The sequence below is a fragment of the Taurulus bubalis genome (assembly GCF_910589615.1).
Source record: "Taurulus bubalis genome assembly, chromosome: 15".
Lineage (NCBI taxonomy): Eukaryota > Metazoa > Chordata > Actinopteri > Perciformes > Cottidae > Taurulus > Taurulus bubalis.
Genome location: NC_136603.1, coordinates 13,038,592 through 13,058,986, shown reverse-complemented (window position 1 = coordinate 13,058,986; position 20,395 = coordinate 13,038,592). Strand labels below are relative to the sequence as shown.

The 20,395-nt window shown below is 40.9% G+C and overlaps 2 protein-coding genes across 2 annotated transcripts; one reads left to right on the top strand and one right to left on the bottom strand.

Annotated features, from left to right (window-relative positions):
* Window positions 1-367: 367 nt before the first annotated feature.
* Window positions 368-1,778, top strand: dlx2a (distal-less homeobox 2a; the record flags this gene model as incomplete). The annotated part of the gene is made up of 3 exons (XM_079230879.1): window positions 368-680; window positions 1,136-1,320; window positions 1,455-1,778. The coding sequence occupies 3 exons, from the start codon at window positions 368-370 to the stop codon at window positions 1,776-1,778; spliced, it is 822 nt and encodes a 273-aa protein (XP_079087005.1).
* A 6,391-nt stretch (window positions 1,779-8,169) lies between these two features.
* dlx1a (distal-less homeobox 1a) lies at window positions 8,170-9,604 on the bottom strand (the record flags this gene model as incomplete). The annotated part of the gene is given in 3 exon segments (XM_079231177.1): window positions 8,170-8,421; window positions 8,811-9,002; window positions 9,290-9,604. Coding segments are annotated over 3 exon segments (759 nt in total).
* Window positions 9,605-20,395: the final 10,791 nt, after the last annotated feature.

Sequence of the window (20,395 nt, the reverse complement as noted above, 5' to 3'; positions counted from 1 at the left end):
TCTGATTCTGTGGAGATGCTTTGAGAGAAAACTCTCAGCAGACAACCGAACCAGACAGAGCAGAGCAAAGAATGGAGGGTGGCCGCGGCGGGGAGTAGTCATGCGGGCGGCGTTACTCATTGGCTGCCGCAATCTCATAAATGTGCTCCCACCACCGACCGGAGCAGATAATCACAGGCCACTGAGAGAGGGACACACCTTCCGCTGATTTTGCCGCAGTTTACAAGGGGATGCGTTTCGATTCACGAAAAGGTGTCAACAGTCCAAGATTTGAGTCGTGTTTTCAGCTCGCAAGTTTTTTTGTGTGCAATTTTGTGATTTTTTGTTTGTTGCGCATATTACGAGGCTGCTCCGCTCCAGCTTGAAGATGACCGGGGTTTTTGAGAATTTAAATACTGATATGCATTCGAACCAGATTACCTCAAGCAATTTCCACAGTTTGCATAAGTCGCAGGAGTCCCCGACTCTGCCAGTGTCCACGGCGACGGACAGCAGCTATTACAACAACCAGCAGCCGGGCCACGGGTCTCCGTTCGGCCAGCTGGGCTCCTACCAGTACCACGGCACCGCCACGAGCACCGTGCCGTACAACGCCAAGGCGTACGACCTGGGGTTCAACTCCTCTTATGGCGCATACAGCTCCTACGGCAACAACTCCTCTCCCACTGCAGCCGACACAGGTAAAGAAGCTCTTTGTATTCGTTTCGTTTACATTATATTTGAATTCATGTCGTGCTTTTGTTTGAGACTAAACTTGCTTATTGTATGAACTGTATGAGGAGCAAGTTGAATAATAAATAACACATAATGGACAAGATAATTGGCCTATTAGTATGTCTTTAGAAAGGATTAAGACACAGCCAACTTGTAAGATGCGGACAAAACATCGATAGTGATGTTGTATTAAGGTTAGCCTATTGTAAAACTCTAATCTCAAGCAACCTTTCACTACCTCTGATTGTTTTTCTCGGCATTATAATAATATACAAATCTGAATAAAAACAAATTCAATATCAGGTGTAGCCTACACATAACTGCAAACTGATGGCCGTGCACAAATGATTAATAGTTATATGCAACTGAAAAAAATTAAATATGTTTCATTCATAACTTGAATTATTATTTTTTTTCTCAGAAAAAGAAGAGCGCGAGCCAGAAATCCGGATGGTTAATGGAAAACCAAAGAAGGTCAGGAAACCTCGAACCATTTATTCCAGTTTCCAACTGGCTGCACTGCAGCGGAGGTTTCAGAAGACTCAGTATTTGGCTCTGCCGGAACGGGCCGAGCTGGCAGCATCGATGGGCCTGACGCAGACACAGGTGTGTACCCAAGACTGTATCTGCTGTCACATATCCACTCTCACGTCTGATCTGAAAGGGATTAACACGGGTGGGGGAGATTTGAGCCGGAAAATAACGAATAATCAATGTGACTCTTTCCATTTGTTTCTCAGGTCAAGATCTGGTTCCAAAACCGCCGCTCAAAATTCAAGAAGTTGTGGAAAAGTGGAGAACTCAACCCAGAGCAAATTGCTTCCATTGAATCTCCCCCGTGCGCGTCTCCGCCGACTACTGCCTGGGACTTTCCACAGACTCAAAGAATGAACAGTATCAACTCCAGTTTACCTCAGAGCAGCAGCCCTCCCAACACGTCTGCGCCTTCATCGTTTTTGGCAAACTACTCCTGGTACTCCACCACGAACTCTACGATGCATCTGCAGCCCCCTCTGATCCAGCACCACCACAACGCCGCCATAAGCGCTGGGACAATATTCTGAACAACAAAACAAACGAAACAAAAACAAAGGGTTTAAATCGGACAATACTGGTGAATAAAAAAAAAAGAAAAATGCCATTACCTTAATTTTACAGACCTCGTGTGTGTGTGTGTGTGTGTGTGTGTGTGTGTGTGTGTGTGTGTGTGTGTGTGTGTGTGTGTGTGTGTGTGTGTGTGTGTGTGTGTGTGTGTGTGTGTGTGTGTGTGTGTGTGTGTGTGTGTGTGTGTGTGCGCGATGCGAACGTTACACCCAGAGCACCTATAGGAAAAGTTAATGAGCCGGACGGGCTCATGGACCTCGTCAGTTTTTGCCCTCGCAAATGTTAGTCACAGATTTCTACAGTTATTTTTGTATTTATTTATTTTGTTTATGTCGAGGGATGAGTGAACCACTATTACCCAAAGCAATCACAGCCTGGGCGCAAGCCTACTTTTACGCGGGCGTCACTTTTTCTGCCACATGTGCAAAAACAAAACATCCATCGCAGGACAACCTGCCACAAATGTAGCACAAGTTAACTGTATCGTGCCTTTTTCAATATGACCTCATTTTGTTGTGCGATGAAACAGTGTACCTTTATCCGTTCCTTATGTCCAGTTGATTTGAATATTGGCCTATGGGGGGGTTAAGTGAATCCATGTTTGTAAATATTTTACCACAGCTTTTTGATAGCCCATGTTGCTTTGACTCTTTTTTTATTAGGCCATTGGTGCAAATCCATTAACCACGTTAAGCTACTGATTGTCCTACCCTCCGATTTAGGCTACTTGTATCACACTTAATTGTATTTTTGTCTTATTTATTTTAGCAATGTTCTATATATGGCCAGACGTTATTTAAATAAAAATGTTTTCTGTGAATATGCATCCCTCCTTTTCTTTCCACAAATATTTTCTGTGCACATGCATTTCTCTTTTTTCTTAGTGACAGTCATTAATGGATGATAGAGAGACGGTGTGTTGTCTTATTTGTTTTTACAATGAGCCTAAGACTGCATAGGGACTGTTATTATTTTATATTTTATTTTAGCCTATACTTATTTTACAGCAACTTATTAAAGCGTACAATGAATCAGGTTATTACGTAATATAAGGCTAATAATATATAAGGTTATAAAGTAAGGCATGAAGTTCTAACGACAAATTACTTTATTTCAGAAACATGGTAACGTTGTTAATATTACTAATTTAAGCTTGGGAACTTCTCTGACAAGCTTGAATGCAGCCAGGCTGCAGTCGCCATGTCCCTGAGCTTTATATAAACTAGTTCCTTGTCTTTTGGTCGATGCACGCACACCTGTAGCGGACAACATTGATAGCCTTATTGCGCTTTCCTCTGGTGCTGGTGCTCGCCATGTTAGTTTATCTGAGAATTAGTTGGATTAAAAGCGATTCATCAAGTGAGACTAGGTGGTTTTAATTCGCTACACGTATAGGCGTAGGTGCTATCAGAAGCGTGGACACGCGTAAAACAGCTCCTCGGCTGTCTCTGGTTACTTGACCCGATTCAGCCGGCACACGATGAGCCTTAGCTAGCCGAACCGGGGCTCGCTCGGGCGGGCGGAGGCAGGCAGGGCCCCGGGGCGCAGCCTCCGCCCTCCGAGAGGCAACACGCCTTGGCATGCGAGATGGGAAGATGAGGGTATGAATGAGCGCGAGCGCCTCAGACTCTGTGGAGTCAGTGAGTCGCCGTCCAGACGTTTTATGAACTCAGCCTAACAAGACGAAGAGAGAGAGAGAGAGAGAGAGAGAGAGAGAGAGAGAGAGAGAGAGAGGAACTCGTACAGCCTGCAGCTACAACATCATGGAAACATTTCTCACGTCTCACACAAGCGGGCTGGAGCCTCGGATCTCTGAAGAGGAGCACATTGACCTACATTATGTATGTGGCTCACAGGCCCCGGATATAGGCACACGTCCAAAAACTACATTGCTGCCAGTAAAGTCTATTGTATTTGAGCTATTTTGACTCCGATGGGTAGATAGATGAGGGGGGAGGGGTTATTATTAATACACAGTCCCATCACTTAGTTCTCATTCATGATCATCACTGTCTTACCCACACGCTTCCCTTCAAACAAGCACGGGCCATACAGTGGGATCGTTTCCTTGTAGCCTCCATAATTAGGCCTGTAGCTTGTCAGCGGTTGCTGTATCTCTATGATGGAGCTGACAGGATCAGATCCCAGGTCTGCTGTTCGCCAAAACATCACATCTACATCTATAAGCCTGCATGTATACCTGTGTGTGGACATTTGTACGATTGTATTAGTCTTTACTGTTACAGAGAGTATAATCTATCATGACAGGCCCTCGTGATGTAGCTGAACATGCGCTGAATTAATACCAGCTGGTGTTCACTCATGAGTGGCTTTACTTCCGACAGCTATGAAGTTATCAGCACAGATGTATGACCAATACTGTTTATCGATTTCGTCCATGAAATAATGCTAATTGATTATTTCTGATGTTTCATGTTGCCTCATGTGACTTCCTTCATGGATTAGAGCTACTGTTTTCTTGCAGGCCCACTTTTGCATTTCTACTTGTAAATGCTATACCCACTATCCTAATGTATGCCCTGATCTGTAATTTCATCCACATTTGCTTTGGTTTGAGCATTGGCTTTCAAATCTGAAAGCCTGCAATTACTATATAATTCTTCAGCAATTGTAGATGTCCTAATATGGGGTGTTATTTTTACACAAGACAATTTCCCGCTATTTCAAGCATCAAAATTGTCAAAGTTGAATGTACATAATACATGGGGATATCAATGCATATTTTTTAGTCTAACATCTTGACTCAACGATAATTATATCCGTGTGAAGCCGACTCAAAATTAGCCTGAATTGCATGGTAACTGCTGCTTTAAATAAAAAAATACTCATAATTTACCCCAAAGATTACCAAGATCTCGAGTGCACAATGTCATCAGCGTAATGAGGAGTAAACATTTATGCTAATAATCTACATTTCCCCCCCAACAGCTATAAAGAGGAGAAATAAAGCAGACATTTTCAGTCATATTCTGAACTCTGCTTCTGCTGCTATAGCTTAGACCAACACATGGGACACATTTATGGGATTTATGCGCTTATTTATATCTGTGCTGCAGGATGCTGCTGCTCATCTTCCTCCAAGCTGCTTTCTACGAGATCCTGAGAGGGAGCTTGCCTCTTCATTTCAAACTGAAAGGTGTGTATTAAATGTTTATATCTTACATATTCATTGAATGTTGCAAACAAAAAAACAGGAAACATGCTTGAATATTGTTGATTTGTCATGGTATTAAATTATTTCTAGGACTGGTTCCTCATGCGAGTAAACTCTTAGCCTGGAAATGATTTTCTTTTTTAAGTCTCCAGTGTAGTCAGTGTGCTAATTTTGTTGGAGGGGGGGAAGTCCTAGCAAAGAAAGCTGTCGAGAGGATGTAAGGAAGGGGAGACACACAAGTTGTGTTTTAATCTAGTCGCTGCTCTCATTACTCTTACATTGTGCATTGCTAATTTTGAGGCCTCTTCGCATTGACAACTATGTGATGTACACCTGCAAGCAATTTGCCAGCCTTACATAAGCTAAGTCTAAGGGAACAGTGACGAAATGGCAGCTCACCTATTTCGCTTTTTTCGCTTTTTTCTATTGCTGCAGCTCATTTCTTTCAGAGCACTATCTCTTTTGTCAAGGCAGAAAGATCCTCCGTGCGAAAAAAAATGCTCATAATTACCTCAGAGATAGGAAACTGCATTAGAATAAATAAGGGCGAAATTACTGTAATTATGCTGGGTTTGATGGGCCCAGCTCGTATAATCAAGAGGAGAATACAGCGAAATAACGCTGACCCTCTTGGATGTGCAGCTGCGCCTTTCTGGGGCTCGGTAGGTAGATTTATGTTCACTAGCAGCACAATTCATACTCTTTCTGAATGGTATGGAAATATAGACATATTCTCCTTCTGTGCGCAAAGGACTGTATATGTTCTGAGTTTTGTATTCAAATAACAATAGAGAGGGATATTAAGGAGCAGACAATATAAACTAGGCCAAAGCTTTTTTCTTTTTAGTTCATCTGAAGCTGAATGCGTTTTAAACTGATAGTCGCTCTGACTGCGCCAGCATTCATACTATTTCCAATAACAATATAAATAATAATCCATCATGATGGTCTGATTTGTCCATAGAAGTGTCCTTAGAAGTGAATAAATTAAACAAATGAGAAAATAAGTAAATTCTTGGTTATGATGTGATGTATATAGGCTGGACCGTATATAAAGGGATGCTTTGCAGACCTCACAGATTGCATAAAATGTGCTATTGCAATTGCAAAACATGTATATATTCATAGAGACATTGAAGCTCCAGGAGAGCGAGTTAGCTACCAGTCGTGCATCTGAATTTCTTTGTTTCATTCTTTGTTTCTTTTCAGCTGAAATATTAACATTTCAGAGACATTGTTTGAATTGTTTTCTCGAATTTTTCGCACTATTAGAACTATTTTCTGTTTACTTTGTTTTTTTTTCCCACTTCATATTTTCTTCCTTATTATTGTTGCATGCATCGTTCAGTGTGTTGAAATGGACAAGTCCACTTTTAGTTTCTTTTGGTATTAAAAAAAACGTAATAAATAAAATGCAAGCACGTGAACACACATTTAAAATTCATATTCAACCAAAAAAGGCTCGCGACACTGGAGTTAATGAATAAAGCGTGAAGTTCAAACAAGAAGGCCTTTGAACTTTTCACTTTCACTGATCCCCATTTGATCCGCTTGTGTCCCGCGTGCTCATCCCGTCTTTTGCAGCAGCAGCAGCACCTGCCTCTGGCGCGATTATTCACTTAACACACACACAATTGATCTCTTCCATTCATGGTTCAAAATAGGGATTGTCGGAAGACAAATTGTAAGAAGATTATCTTTAAGAAAAGCTGAAAAGAAATAAGCGATGTTTAATGAATTAGGTCTCCCGCACCGCGACGTTTGAATCACAAATATTGCAGCTTATCTCGGCCAAGTGATTCAGTGCTTTCTGCCTTATTATGTTCTTTTTTAAATAGGCTATATACGTAAAATGTATTTATTTAGTCCGTTGTAGTTGTTTTTTAGATTCTACGTCAGATTGAATTATTATGTCCCCCCAGATGTTTGACAACATCTGCAACCAGTGAGCAGCAGCAGCAGAAACCCATGTAGACTAAATGCTAAACAAGACCATAAATCTACACGACGAGCTCACACGGTGTCTGCTACAATAACCAACATGATACTGCTTTGTGTCAGCTCGCATTAAACTTGCAACACGCTGAAGCCTTTCTTTGCACATGAGATGAGGATGGAGGAGTGAAGGGGGGTTCAATCAGACACCTTTCTTGACATAATTTAAATCATTATTTTACTGCTCTTGAAACTTTGCACGTTATGTACATAAACTTCAGAAACAGATAAATAAATTAAAGTGATCAATACAAAACTAAATATTTTCTATGTTGACTAAACACATCTCGACGAATACAGAAAGCCTAAAACCCTGTTTCACAGCGTATCCAGTACAGCACAAAACAAGTCTGAAAAGTATGTACAAAATACAGTGACAAATGAGCTGCTCACCCTCAGAATATTTTTTTTTTCTCAAGCAGCAAATTGTCAGGCCTTTTACATTTTTCACATAACATCGGGGCACGGCATAGAAAAGCTTTGCTTGCGTTAGTGCAGCATTAACAACACAGTGTTGTAATCTCAAAACACACTTACAAAAAGAACACAGACTGACCTCAACAGAAAAACTAGTTTGAATAATTTAACTTAAATAACAAACACGTAAACAACATAGTAGCGAGTTGAGGCTTTGCACAATATGCCCTGGGGTTGGGTGTGCTGAAAGCATTATGGTGGAATGGATCAATTATCATTATTTGGTAAAAGAATGAACCTTTAACTTGTTAATGAATGCAGATTTAGTTCAGGTCATCATCACTTTGGGCCCAACATGTGGTGTAAACAAACACGTGTTTTCTTACAAACAGAATAACTCACACAAGAATACTTCAAAAAAAAAAAAAAGAGAAGAAAAAAAACCTGCCACAAAAGTGATAAACAGCAGCTAAAAAAAGATCCATTGGTCTACGACTTCCGCTGACTGTCACATACTAGTCGCCTTCGGGCGCGTTGCGTGCCTTTTCGGTCTGTAGCTCCCTGCTTCTTCTTCTTGCTGCCTGCCGTCATCCGGTATGAAGAGGCCACTGTGTCAGCTGACGGCACCAAACTCCGGTTTTGTTGTTGTTGTCGTCGTCGTCGTTGTTGTTGTTGTTGTTGTGTTATCAGTGCTGGGCCGCGCTGAGGCCCCTTCACCATCGTGATACACGAGCCATGGCAGAGTCGAGGGCTGAGGTCTGTGTTCACATGAGCTGTGACTGTTGCATAGACTCTTGGTGTGCGGTTGGGTACCACGAGGTGTAGCTGGGGATGTAAGAGCCGGTCGTCCCCACCGAGGTCTTCACGGTGGTCGGCGAGCTCCAGACAGGTGCCACCGAGGGAGAGCCGCTCGACAGGCCGCGGCTGGTGGCTAAAGCGGCGGCGTCGATGGTGCCCCCGCCTTGCTTCATCAGCTTCTTGAATTTGGAGCGCTTATTCTGGAACCAAATCTTCACCTGGAGAGACAAAGGATGTTATTATTATGGTTATACAATAATTAGGCACGTTTACGCACGCAACAGGCGTCATTGTACAAAGTCAAGAGCAACACATTTTTTTGAATAGGCCTATCAATATCTTGCCCTCGATTATTAAATATTATCACTGTATTAAGATGTCATTGGAATCAACACGTGAATGACAGGGAAATATTCGTGGAAACTAAATAAACCCATAACTTGGTGTCAAGCAATATTTTATTGTTTGATGAATGTTTTTCATTAATATTAACAATAATAATAATGCATGTTGTGAAAAAAAAGCTATCTAAAAAGTTGTCAAAAAAAAAAAAGCCTAACGGTGCTCGTGCATATGGAGCTTATGGAGCTGTGAGTGTTGGACTTGCCTGTGTCTGAGTGAGACCCAGCGACGCTGCGAGCTCAGCTCTCTCCGGTAACGCCAAGTATTGAGTTTGTTGAAATCTCCTGTTTAGAGCTTGAAGCTGTAAACTGGAATAGATAGTCCTTGGTTTTCTAATCTTCTTCCCTTTCCCGTTGAATCGAACCTCTCCGCCTTCGACCACTGTGTTTTTCTCTGCTTCTGGCGCTGAGCGAGACAGAAGGAGAACAGAATGAGGAGGCAGTTGTAGCCGACTTGCAGTGCCGCGCAGCTTTGAATACTCAGTGCAAGTTTTACAGGCTGTACTTTAGGTATAATTACCCTTAATTGCATACATTGTTTATAGCGTTACGCAATCAATAATGACCAAGCCTAATTTCAACATCTGGCTCGTCTTTTTCGCTGCAGCGAGAGGACTGTACACATGATGCGAGCCGCGCCAACACAGAAAGTTCACATTTAGGATCCAAATATGCTGTTTGCACACTTACCTGTCTCCTCTAACCGCGTCTGTGTGAGTGCCGAGCTGTTTTGGTAGGTCTGTACTGTGCTGAGATATGGACTGGTGGAATGGCTGCCGACAGAGTTGACGTATGGATAACCCAGAGATCTGGGGAACGACGAGGCTGGGCTGTAGCTGTCGTGCTGGGTATGACCTGCAGAATGTAAACAGTGCATTGGATAGTGTCCGTGAGACATGGAGGAAGGCGACATTTGTTGACTCGGGGATCCAAACTCCATGAAAACGGTTTTTCCTGAGGCAGGGCTATTAAGACTTTCTGGAATTGTAGTCATTGTCATCTCTTCTGGCGGTTCCCCTTGTCTTGCTTTTGTTGTTTTCCTTCTATGATCTCAGTGAAGGATGGGTCCCAATTTAAGCCGAGCAGATTTTTTCTATTCCCATTCATAAGAAAATGTAGTTTGTGCCTGTGAAAAGTCCTAGGTATGATGCTGTGGACCAAGACAAACTCGCTCAAAGGTTTGAATCTCGGACTCATGAATATTCATCAAAGACTGTCGCTGATTGGTCCACTCTCTCCAAGAGGGAAGCCGATTGGCGCCGCTGGGGCTGGGTCCGAAGAAGTGATGAAGTCAAGGAAACCCACAAACATCTAAGACACCTCTTGACATGTCAAGATTCGCTATCATTATTTGTATTATTATTATTATTATTATTATTATTATTATTATTATTATTATTATTATTTACAAATCGCCAAATAAATAATAATAATTTTTGGCACCAAATTGTGATAATATTGCTTTAAAGTGATAACACCTGATCCACTTTTGTCTCAGCTCTATATCCCAATTTGTAATATTTTAATAAAATACCGTCATCTACATTGGCGCAGCGCTGTGTAATATGGTACCATCATGTCATTATAATAAAAGTGCCGGTGGTAAGCATCATTTATGAATGTTAAATAATAATTTCCAGTCTCGTTAAAGCTACTCTGGGCAGTTTGATTACATCTTTTTAGATTAAAGCTCTATCTGGAGGAAGGTGTATTAACATAACACTAGTGTTCAATTTTCATAAGTAGGCTTGTAATTAGTCATGTGCTTAACACGTAGGTCTCAGTTACATCTCGGGACGATAAAACAGTTCTGCTTTGATGTCAAACGAGGTGTGTTGGCTCAGGCCTTTAACGTGTGACAACGCCTGAGAACATAACGACATCAAAGCCTAAAATAGCCCCAACAATAACAGACCACTGTCTAAGTCAATAAAATAAAATAAAACGCAACTGTTTTAATGTTTTTTCTTTCATGACAATGTGACATGGAGCATAATCGTGAGGACTTGTTTGTTGTATTTCGTCGCTTCTCACGAGTCATTTCTCGTGTCGTATAGAATGCACGAAGGCCGATTTTCTTATCACATTTAAATGCTTTCCAAACGACTTTACGCACCTTCTATCGCAATCAATTAATGGTCACAGTTTTGTTAAATCCTGGCACGTTTGATTAGCATGAATCTAAACGAGGATGGGGGTGCGGCCAGCCTCCCACAGCCTAACAAGAATAATTATCCATGGCCATTTGATTTAATTGAACTGACGACTGACAGAAGACATTTCTTCGTGAGCTGCAGGTTTAGCCCTCCACCACTCAATAGCTCACAGGAGCAGGGTCACTGCTGCTATATAGAGTTTAACCAGACTATATTTAAAAAATAAGATATTCACTTCAATCAGCAGCTAAAAGTAACTTACTTTAAAAATCACGTGATGGAAAAGAAGCAGATAAATCCACGCCATTGTGGGTCAAAGAGCCTCCGCAGGACGCACTTGGTGAAAGAAGAAGAAGAAGAAGAAGAAATAATCCAGCAGTTTATTAGGATTCATTTGCAGGCTGCTGCTCTCGTGCTGGTGTCTGTGCAGAGCAGCAACACTGGCTGCTCCATCCGCCGGTCCCTGCATCTCCACCTGAATAACAAATTAAAGGCAGTTAAATTCCGTCACAGTGATTATTAGTGTAATTGCATAATTGAACTCAGAACAGAACTAGCAAGTTGTAAAATGTGCTATCAACATGCAGGCGCTGACACCAGGACACGTGTGCCACAGTGTACCAGGCGGCGGCGGATGCCTGAATTTAAAGATATCTGTGCAATATTATAAACTGGCCTTGTCCCCTAAAATAGGCCAATTTGAAGTGATTTCTCCGGAATTACTTTCGAAAAATGCTTCAAGATTTCCTCCATCAACAACGACAATGATAATGGTAGTACAACCAATAATTATCATCTTCCAGAACAGAGGACTGATTTTTATGGGTACTTGGTGGGTGAGACTGATAACTGTCATTATTTTCCCACGATTATAGTATCTGCAAATTGACACGCGGCTGTGAGCAAACCATTAACAGAATAGAGGTAGAATTTGCAGAACATGGTAAAATAACTCGAGTATACTAATAATAGCAATACTAATTACAGGCTTTTTGTTGACGTGAATGAAATTTAGGGCCGAGCAGACACGAGGAATGTATGGATAAAGCCTCGTTTTACCTTTTGCACAATTACATTAAGCAACTGTTTATTCGCTGGCAACCTAAATGATCAACTATTTATTTGAGCGGGTTTCTCAAGCCACCCTCATTGTCATTAGGATGAGCAGACGGGTGATAATATTACCACTTTAATTTATAATTCGACTCCTCTGCTCGCGGCAGGAGGGCAGCGCGCGCCACAGCGGTCCGTCCTGCAGCATCATGGCGGCGGGGCACTAAAAATAAAGTCCTCCATGCATGGATGGAGCGCAGAGGCAGGACTCATTAGGAGTGAGTAGCTCTGTGGCTGAGGGTGTTTTAACACCTGCTGCTCTTCACCTGAGGGTTAGTGCAGAGGTGGAGGGATAGAGAGAGGAGGGGTGTGGAGGGGTAAACGGGCCAAGATGTCACAGACTTCATTTCAGTCCGGTGATCGAAAGCCCTCCTCAACTGCCATGCCAACCCACATTTTCACAGCCACCAAATATTATCCCGACCGCGGTGCATTGGTAAACTGTGTGTGCATGCTGTGTGGAAGCACAGCTCCACGTGCACCCTGCAGACTCTGCGTGTGAGCGGTGATTAATTATTGTCAATGGAGGTGCAGGGAGGATTTTTTTCTTCTTCTCCTTCATTATAGAGGAGAAATGCAGGTGTATATGTTTTTTTCTTCTTCTTTTGGAAGAATTTATGTCAGTTACTTTCCAGCTTTGGGTTTCCGATGACATTTCATCATTTCTGGTGGTTTTCCGTCTGCAAATGATACAAAGAAAAGACTTAAATTGTAATTTCAATCATTTTCCACAACTCGTGTATCTCTTAGATACACCTCAACACCAAGATGCTGTATCCTTCTCAAATACACTAATTCTTAGTGAAATTATAAATAAACTGCTTTCTCATGCTTCTTGTTTTTTAAATTAAGCTTGTCTGAAACGGCCCATTATGGACATTATTGCCACATGACCTCAGCTACAAATGCAAATGTGATTCGTTCAGTGACTTCCAGCTAAAATGTCACACGTCATGAAGGTTTATTTCACGTTTTTAAGGCGGTGGATCAAACAAGTGAAATTGCCTTTTGTTCTGCTTCCTCTCTGGCTTTGTAATTTGCAGCAGCGTCAATGAACGCAAACTAGATGCACTATAATTAACTCGATTCAATGTCTATTTTCATGTTCAATGTGGCATCAAAATCTGAATTGATTTTGTTCACCGAGTACCACGTAAACAACAAATAGAATCATAATATCGGAGAAACAAGATTGTTATAACGGTTAATTGATTACATTATCATAAGGGCCAGGGGGGAAATGAGATTTAGATTTTTTTATTTTGTATTATTGTTTTCAGAAAAACGAGGAATACAATTCAGTCAAAACCAAATGTACTGCCTGTAATCCTTATTGGTTCATTTACTTTTGTGTAATCTCATTTTTAATAATCTATTGTATTATGGGCAAGCAAGGTCACAAATAATTTTTCTGTGTTTTTTTAATAAGTCATTTTTGTCCATATAAATTAAAGATTTATTCTGATAACTTGATTTTTAAATACAAATGTTTTTCTTATTTGAAAATATGAAATGCTGGTAAACATCAGGACATAATAATATATTATTTAAGTCACGTTCAACTCTCGTTTTAAATGGTGGTGTTTGGGCCAATACTGCTGTGTTTATATCTGGATCACATGCCTTAATAACTAAAAAGTGTAATTATTTCCTTTATTGACTGTAAAAACATTTCTGATGTCTTCTGCAACAATTCATTATTGAAACAATTAATATGTGTTGTTTATATATCATTTTGTGAAGTATAATAATGATTATTTTGTTTGTTTTTAGGCATTGATGACTGTGAGGAATCAGCATCCTTTCAGGTCATAATGTTGACCAAATGCCGCTGACTCCAAACTGGACTTGTTGCTGATGATGATGGGGACTGCAGTTGAATGTTGAAGCCTGGTGAAATAAGGATTCATTGAATGTGACAATAAATTAAATACAATTGTGAATGTTTTTGTTGTTGTTGTCCTTCATACATGTCTTTCCTTATCAGAAGCAAATCATAAATGGCTTATTTTGAACCTATAAGTGACTCTTTTATTCAAATGTTTTGCTAATTAAATCCCAAACAGCAAAAACTTCTCATGCGGGTTGAATTAAAAGAAGTACTATAATCAACATGTGTGTAATAGGACTTAAAGCTGGTCATTGCAGAGCTGAGAGGTCATGTATTTCAACCCCCCCTTTAGTGTTCAGAGCAGCTCTCTCCTCAGAAAGCTGGGGGTCAGTGTGGAAAAGCCCCCAGCGAACTAGTAGAAATGCTGTCCCCATTACAGCAGCAGCAGGGGTCAGGCCATGGCAGCAAGCATCCAACCTGCCCAAAATTGGCTGCAAAATGACCAATTACCTGAGTGAAGGCTGGGGAGAAAGGACTGGGGAAAATATGGCTTTTACTTAATTCAGCTAAACTGTAAAAGAAACTAGTGTGACATTGACGCTTCATACTTGCTACATGTTACAGTATCCCCACCTGTCAAGTGTAGATGGGCATAAAATTGTCAACTGATCAGAAAAAAATATTTTAAGGATAATCGAAATGTGATCAACTTTAAGTTGAAGTAGTGATGTGAGAGCTGGATTACAGAATACATATAGCATGGCTATAAACTGGGGGATTATTCCACCAACACTAAAACAACGATTGATTAAACATCTTTACATGTAGGTCTTATTAAATTAATTTCCCTGCAAATGGAAAACATGCAAATTCGCCAATTAAGTCATTTGCCCATGGAGAGCTGGACTGCTTGACGTTCAGCTGCCACTGCGCCTTTAGTCTGAAACCCCTTTTTAGTTTTTGTTAAGAGTTAAGTCTCCAACAAAGACGGGAAGGAGGTCAGCACTCAGCCAACACCTGAATGCGCCTCTCTTTTTTGTGCTCCCCTTGATCCCCACAGTCTGTGCCTGTCATTAGTCTTAATGATGGAAAATTGTCGTGTTGATACAAGTCTTGCTCTCCCCCTCTCTTCTTTGTATAAGTAGAAGGTGGAAGCTCCATTCGTAACAAAACCATGGACACTGCATTTGTGCCGGGGGAAAAAAAAAGGCTGTAGAGGATCTTTCCATAGCTGGGATAATTATTCCTACTGTGACCTTAATGATTCTCTCTGTTCATCCTGCATCTCATCCACGCGCCAGGCCCTCAGCAGAGCCCTGTGTCAGGGAATATGAAAAACCCATATAATGAAACCATTTTGGCTGATGGAAAAAAAGGGTTACTGAAGCTGCACTTGCTACAAAGACGGCTCAATTATATGAGTAATTGTGATAATTTTCTCTCCATTCACTGCTTTCTCTGAAAGGTAAAAAACACAGATGCTGAAAGGGAAATTACTTGGACAATATATAATCTGTGAAATGGCCACAACAGAAAAAAAAGATGACTGTAAGAAAGTGTAGGACTATAAATAGGTATGTTAATGCAGGGCATATAAACACACCCTTAGAAGCTCACAGTCCTACCCTGTGCAAGAATAGAAAAAAAAAACATACAACAAATGACCATTGAAAAAAGCATGATAAAAGTAGATATGCAGCTGCCAGAAAATGAAACCTCCTTCTCCTTGCAATTGACAAATTTCAGCTCCTGAAAATGCACCCCCATAGTTGGCTATCATTTGTTGTTCTCTGACAGGAAAAGGATAATTACCTCTCTCAGAGGCAGGAGGACTGACATGGCCTTTAGACTTTGCCATGAATGCAGAAGCTTGATAGAAAGCTTTAGGAATAATTTTCTTCTTTGCCTTCCCTTTATGTTCAAGAGCATGTTTTGTTCAAGAGAACTTTGAGATGGCAGTATTGTAGAGAGCATTAAACCATGGGTGTTCATACGGTAAATATGACATCCCCGTGTGCCGTGTCTATCAGCTTCTCCATTCGGGGAAAAAACTCTGAAATGCATTAAAATTTCAATTTCATCTCACCGGGAGACAGGCGAAATAGTGAGATATGCATTACTTTTTCCGTTCACAGTGGGTATTGGATTAAACATTTCCTCTTCCTCATTGGAAAAAAAAAGCTTCTCTCTGTCAGAGGAGCCTGGCCATAAATTCAAGTTCTGTGGAGAAAGAAATCCATTGTAGTCTAGGAAGTGTACAACACATGTACATCTGAAAGAAAAAACGCTAAATGAACTCATCCCCAAGTCTTGTAAGGTATCTCTATGCTTTGTTTCTGTGTTTTGGGGAAATTGGTCAGGACTATATGATAGTTAGATACATACACATTATGTGTATCTTCTCTCTTGCATGTTGTTTCATTATGTCCACAACCTCTTCCCCCACAAGTGCATTTTTTCCCCAAGAAACCTCCCACATGTACGGCCGCTGACCCCTCAGGCCCTGCAATCTGGAATAAATCTTCCCAGACAAGCCAAGCAACATTACAGCCTCGCAGGTCAAATACTTGTATCACACTCAAATGATGAGTCTCTGTCACACACCATGTCATCTGCTTTACCCAAACCCTCCAATAACTTCCGTCCCATTGAGCAGCCTTGTGTGTTACGGGGGCCAAGCCTGCCAGAGACCCCCTGGTCCTACCTGATTGTGCCTCCTGTAACATGGAGAAGCGTCTCGGTACAAACACCAGCCTGTACTAAGCATGGCTTTTGTGTAGCACACAAATACACACATACACAAACCACCAATCTCAATTCAGTGCACCCCACTGTGCACTTCCTGACAGCCTCCAGAAATGTTTTCAAGTTGTCAAGTCTCTACAGTAATAGTGGTGAAGAATACAACAAAACAATAATCACATGATCGGAAATTTTGGTTATGTAAAGACTGTGAGAATAAAACTGTTTGGGTTGCTTCTTACGGGTTCTTTCATTTAGTTTCACATTGAAATCTGACATCATGTTTTCTATTTTGGTCACTGACACTGAACCAAACCGGCTTTAAAATAAAATAATTTGAGTCGCGGCAGCTGTTCTGATATTTGAGCACAAATTCATCTTTACAAGCAGGTTAATTTAGCTCGACAGGGGTAAGGGACTGTATGAAAATGATTAGGGAGAGGGGGAGTGCTATGAGTGAAACAGAATGTCTTTCAACATTTTCTCATCTCAGATTAATATTTTATTCTATTTATTATCACACATATCAAGCTACAACATCATCTGATATTACATTCAACTGTTATAATAACGGTTCATTTAAAAGCTCTGTTAACATATATGGTTTAAATAGCAGCGCACCATACAAAATTATGTTTTCACTTTCAGTTTCTGTCAACTCAATAATGTTATTTCAAGGGGTGGTCCAAAGAAAATAGGAGAATTTCATACAGGGTTTTACTTTTTTTAAATCTGACACAAACGTTTCAGCCTCAATCATTTGTGTACAGTCCTCATGAAGCACGTGATGCTGTGCATGAAACACTGCACTAGAAACATTATGCTGAGAACTAGTCTTTTTCACATGCTCTATTATTATTTCATCTTTACATGCTCCTCGGTTGAGGGTCGAGAGCTAGGGTGAGTCGTATGTTGCACAAATTTGAAAGTCCTCTTCGGTAAAGATGCATTTTGTGATTTCCTATAAATAAAATTGACTCAACACTGTGGGTTGAGAGAACTCTGCCAAAGTCTATTCTGATGAAACCCTTTAAAACCCGTCCCCACCCAAATGCAACTTAGTCACGCCAAAAGTGGAAGATGGCTGCTTTACTAAGGACTGAGCCTTATTGCTCACTTTTTGAACAAGACCCTCTATATTTTCAACATCAATATCAATATTTTGCATTTTATTTTGTAATACCTTTGTAAGATGCAGAAGAAAGTTATGGTTGCGTTCAATCACCAATAACAAAGATCCCCATATATTCTGTTTCTGACATATTCATCGTATGGGACTTCTAGTTGATGAGGACAATAAACCCCAAATACAGAGACGTGACTGTTGTCCTCATATGTCAAGATGTACCTTTCTATGGTACGCACTAAATCCATCTTATATAATAGTTTTTTTAATAACAAACAAAAACAACCCCTGATTCCTGATTCCCCCCCTCCCAAAAAAAAAGAAAACAAAAATCCCATAATTTTCATACTGTAACTCACGGTTTGGAAATACTATTACTTCCCCAACAGAGACAGCAGCCCTGAAAACAGATCATACACACATGATTCCCAGATACAGACATACATGTAGGGTCTATACTATTGCTCAGACTCTGACCCTCAGACAGAGGATGCCTGATTTTGTTCTTCATCGCCAGCAGTCTGATATAAACCAGTCTGGCCTAGCTGTACCTCGCCGATATTACTAGCCAGGAACAGAGAGCCTCGTCTTCCAATTACACCGCTGCACCACTGCCTGAAGCTCAGCCATCGATGGGGAAAGCTAAGACAAGGCTGTCAGAGATTTTAATAAATGTAGGGAACCCTGCATGGGAAAAGGGTTGCTGTCTCAATAGAGTGACACAGACAGGCCAAGGCTGTCAATGGAGCCCCTAATGACAGAGTAAGATAATGACAGACCCCAGTTAGAATCAGCAGGAAGAGGAAGATCAATCTGCAGCCAGAGAGGGAGGGCTGTGAGGAGGGGGACAAAACTGTGGGCTCTTTCTTTTCTATTTTCTCAGTTTTAGCTCATCTCATACATATATCTTTCTGCTGCAGCTGGCTCGCGTCGTGGCGGGGCAGCTCTGCATTAAGCGCACAGTGGATCAATAGCCATTACAACTCCCTCACAGCCTGACACATCGCAGGGCCGCAGTTGACATTTCACTCAGGGTCGCATTGATCCCCAGTGCACAATATTCCAGCCCCCAGTTAGTGGCCGAGCCCGGGGTCTGGCTGGAATTGAAAAGCGAGGGAGGGGGGTGTAAATGGCAGAGGGGTGGCTAACCAGCTGCCGCGCTACAAGTAAACAGCACACCCCTTGATGCATTCCTCATTTTCAATCTACTGGTTTTCCTGCCACTACTGGCAATCCGAGAGGCTGTATCAGAGGATCAAAGCTTGATCTTTTGTGAATTATTTATACATGCAGATTAGTGTGTGTGTGTGTGTGTGTGTGTGTGTGTGTGTGTGTGTGTGTGTGTGTGTGTGTGTGTGTGTGTGTGTGTGTGTGTGTGTGTGTGTGTGTGTGTGTGTAAGGCTGAAATAGCCACACTGACATCATTGTTGATAGCATCTAGCATTTTGCAGATCAGTGGAAATGGGATGAAAAAAAATCTAAAATAAGCATTTAGTGGAACTAAAAAGTGGGGGTTTCCAAGAAACCTCCAAATAAACAAGGAGAAATCTCAGACAACACAAAACTAGACTTAATTTCCTTTTAATTGCATTCCCCGAGACGTACGATGCTATCTCTGTGGTCAGTTTTATTTTAAAACAAAGTGTTGAATTCATCCATTTAGTAGCTGCAAAACATGTAATAATATAATATAATACATTTCCAAAATATAAATACAAGTTTACCAACACATAGTGTAATGTCCACAGTCACATTAAAGTGATGTAATAGATATAGATATAGAAAACATAGCAAATTCATACAATACTATTTCTGTAATACACACCCGTGTGTAAACTGCCTCTTTGTCGTTTGTATTGTTTCTCATCATGACACAATCGCCTTTTTAAAAAGAAAACTATCGTCATGACAATGTGCACAAAAGGTTGTGTTTTCGCTGTGTGAGTTCTTGAAGCGCTCTACTTGGGGGGGTAAGGGATCATCCCAGAAGTCCTCTGCCAGAAAACACTGCCCTTGGGTTTGATTTCTAAATTGCACTTCATAATTGTAAGAGAGGGGAATTCCCAGATAAAATGGCTACGAGGGATTAAATACTTGCCAGTTGTAGTGTGACTGCATTGTTCACTGTTCAGTCCCACAGAGGGAAATTTCTGCAAAGAAAAAACATGAAAGTGAAATGTTCTTTTTTTCTGAACAGTTCATCTGAATAATTTCAATCTTAACATAAAATGCAGGTTGTTGTATACATAAATATACATCTATATTCAAACCATGCACCCTGAATACATCTGATATTGAAAATCACTTACATGTGACACCTCTGCACCTCCTCCTTACATGTATAAAATCACATAAATAAGTTAAATTATAGGGATTCACGCTATAAATATATCATAATGGCAATGTACACAGTCTACATGTGAAGGCACGAATGCATCAGATTACAGGTCTAATGCCATAATTGAATTCTTGCTCTGGGCAGAAATTTGATTTAATCAATTGTTGCCACCTGGCTCGATGTTTGCAAAAACACGGGAGACCACACACAGAATATAAAAAATAATTCGATTACACCAAACAACAGATGCACATACGTATACCCACACACCTTAAATACCGTTAGACACAATATGTCCAACGGTATATGGCAGAAAAAGACCTGCAGCTGCCTCTGAATCAGATCCTCATCTTTAATTTCTATGTGGTCGGCCCAGTCGGATACAATGCCTGTCGTCACATAGTCTGGGCTCATTATGTACTGGGAGAAAGAGAAAAAAAGAAAGTGTACATGAAGATGAGAGCAGGTCTGCAGTCACAATGCTC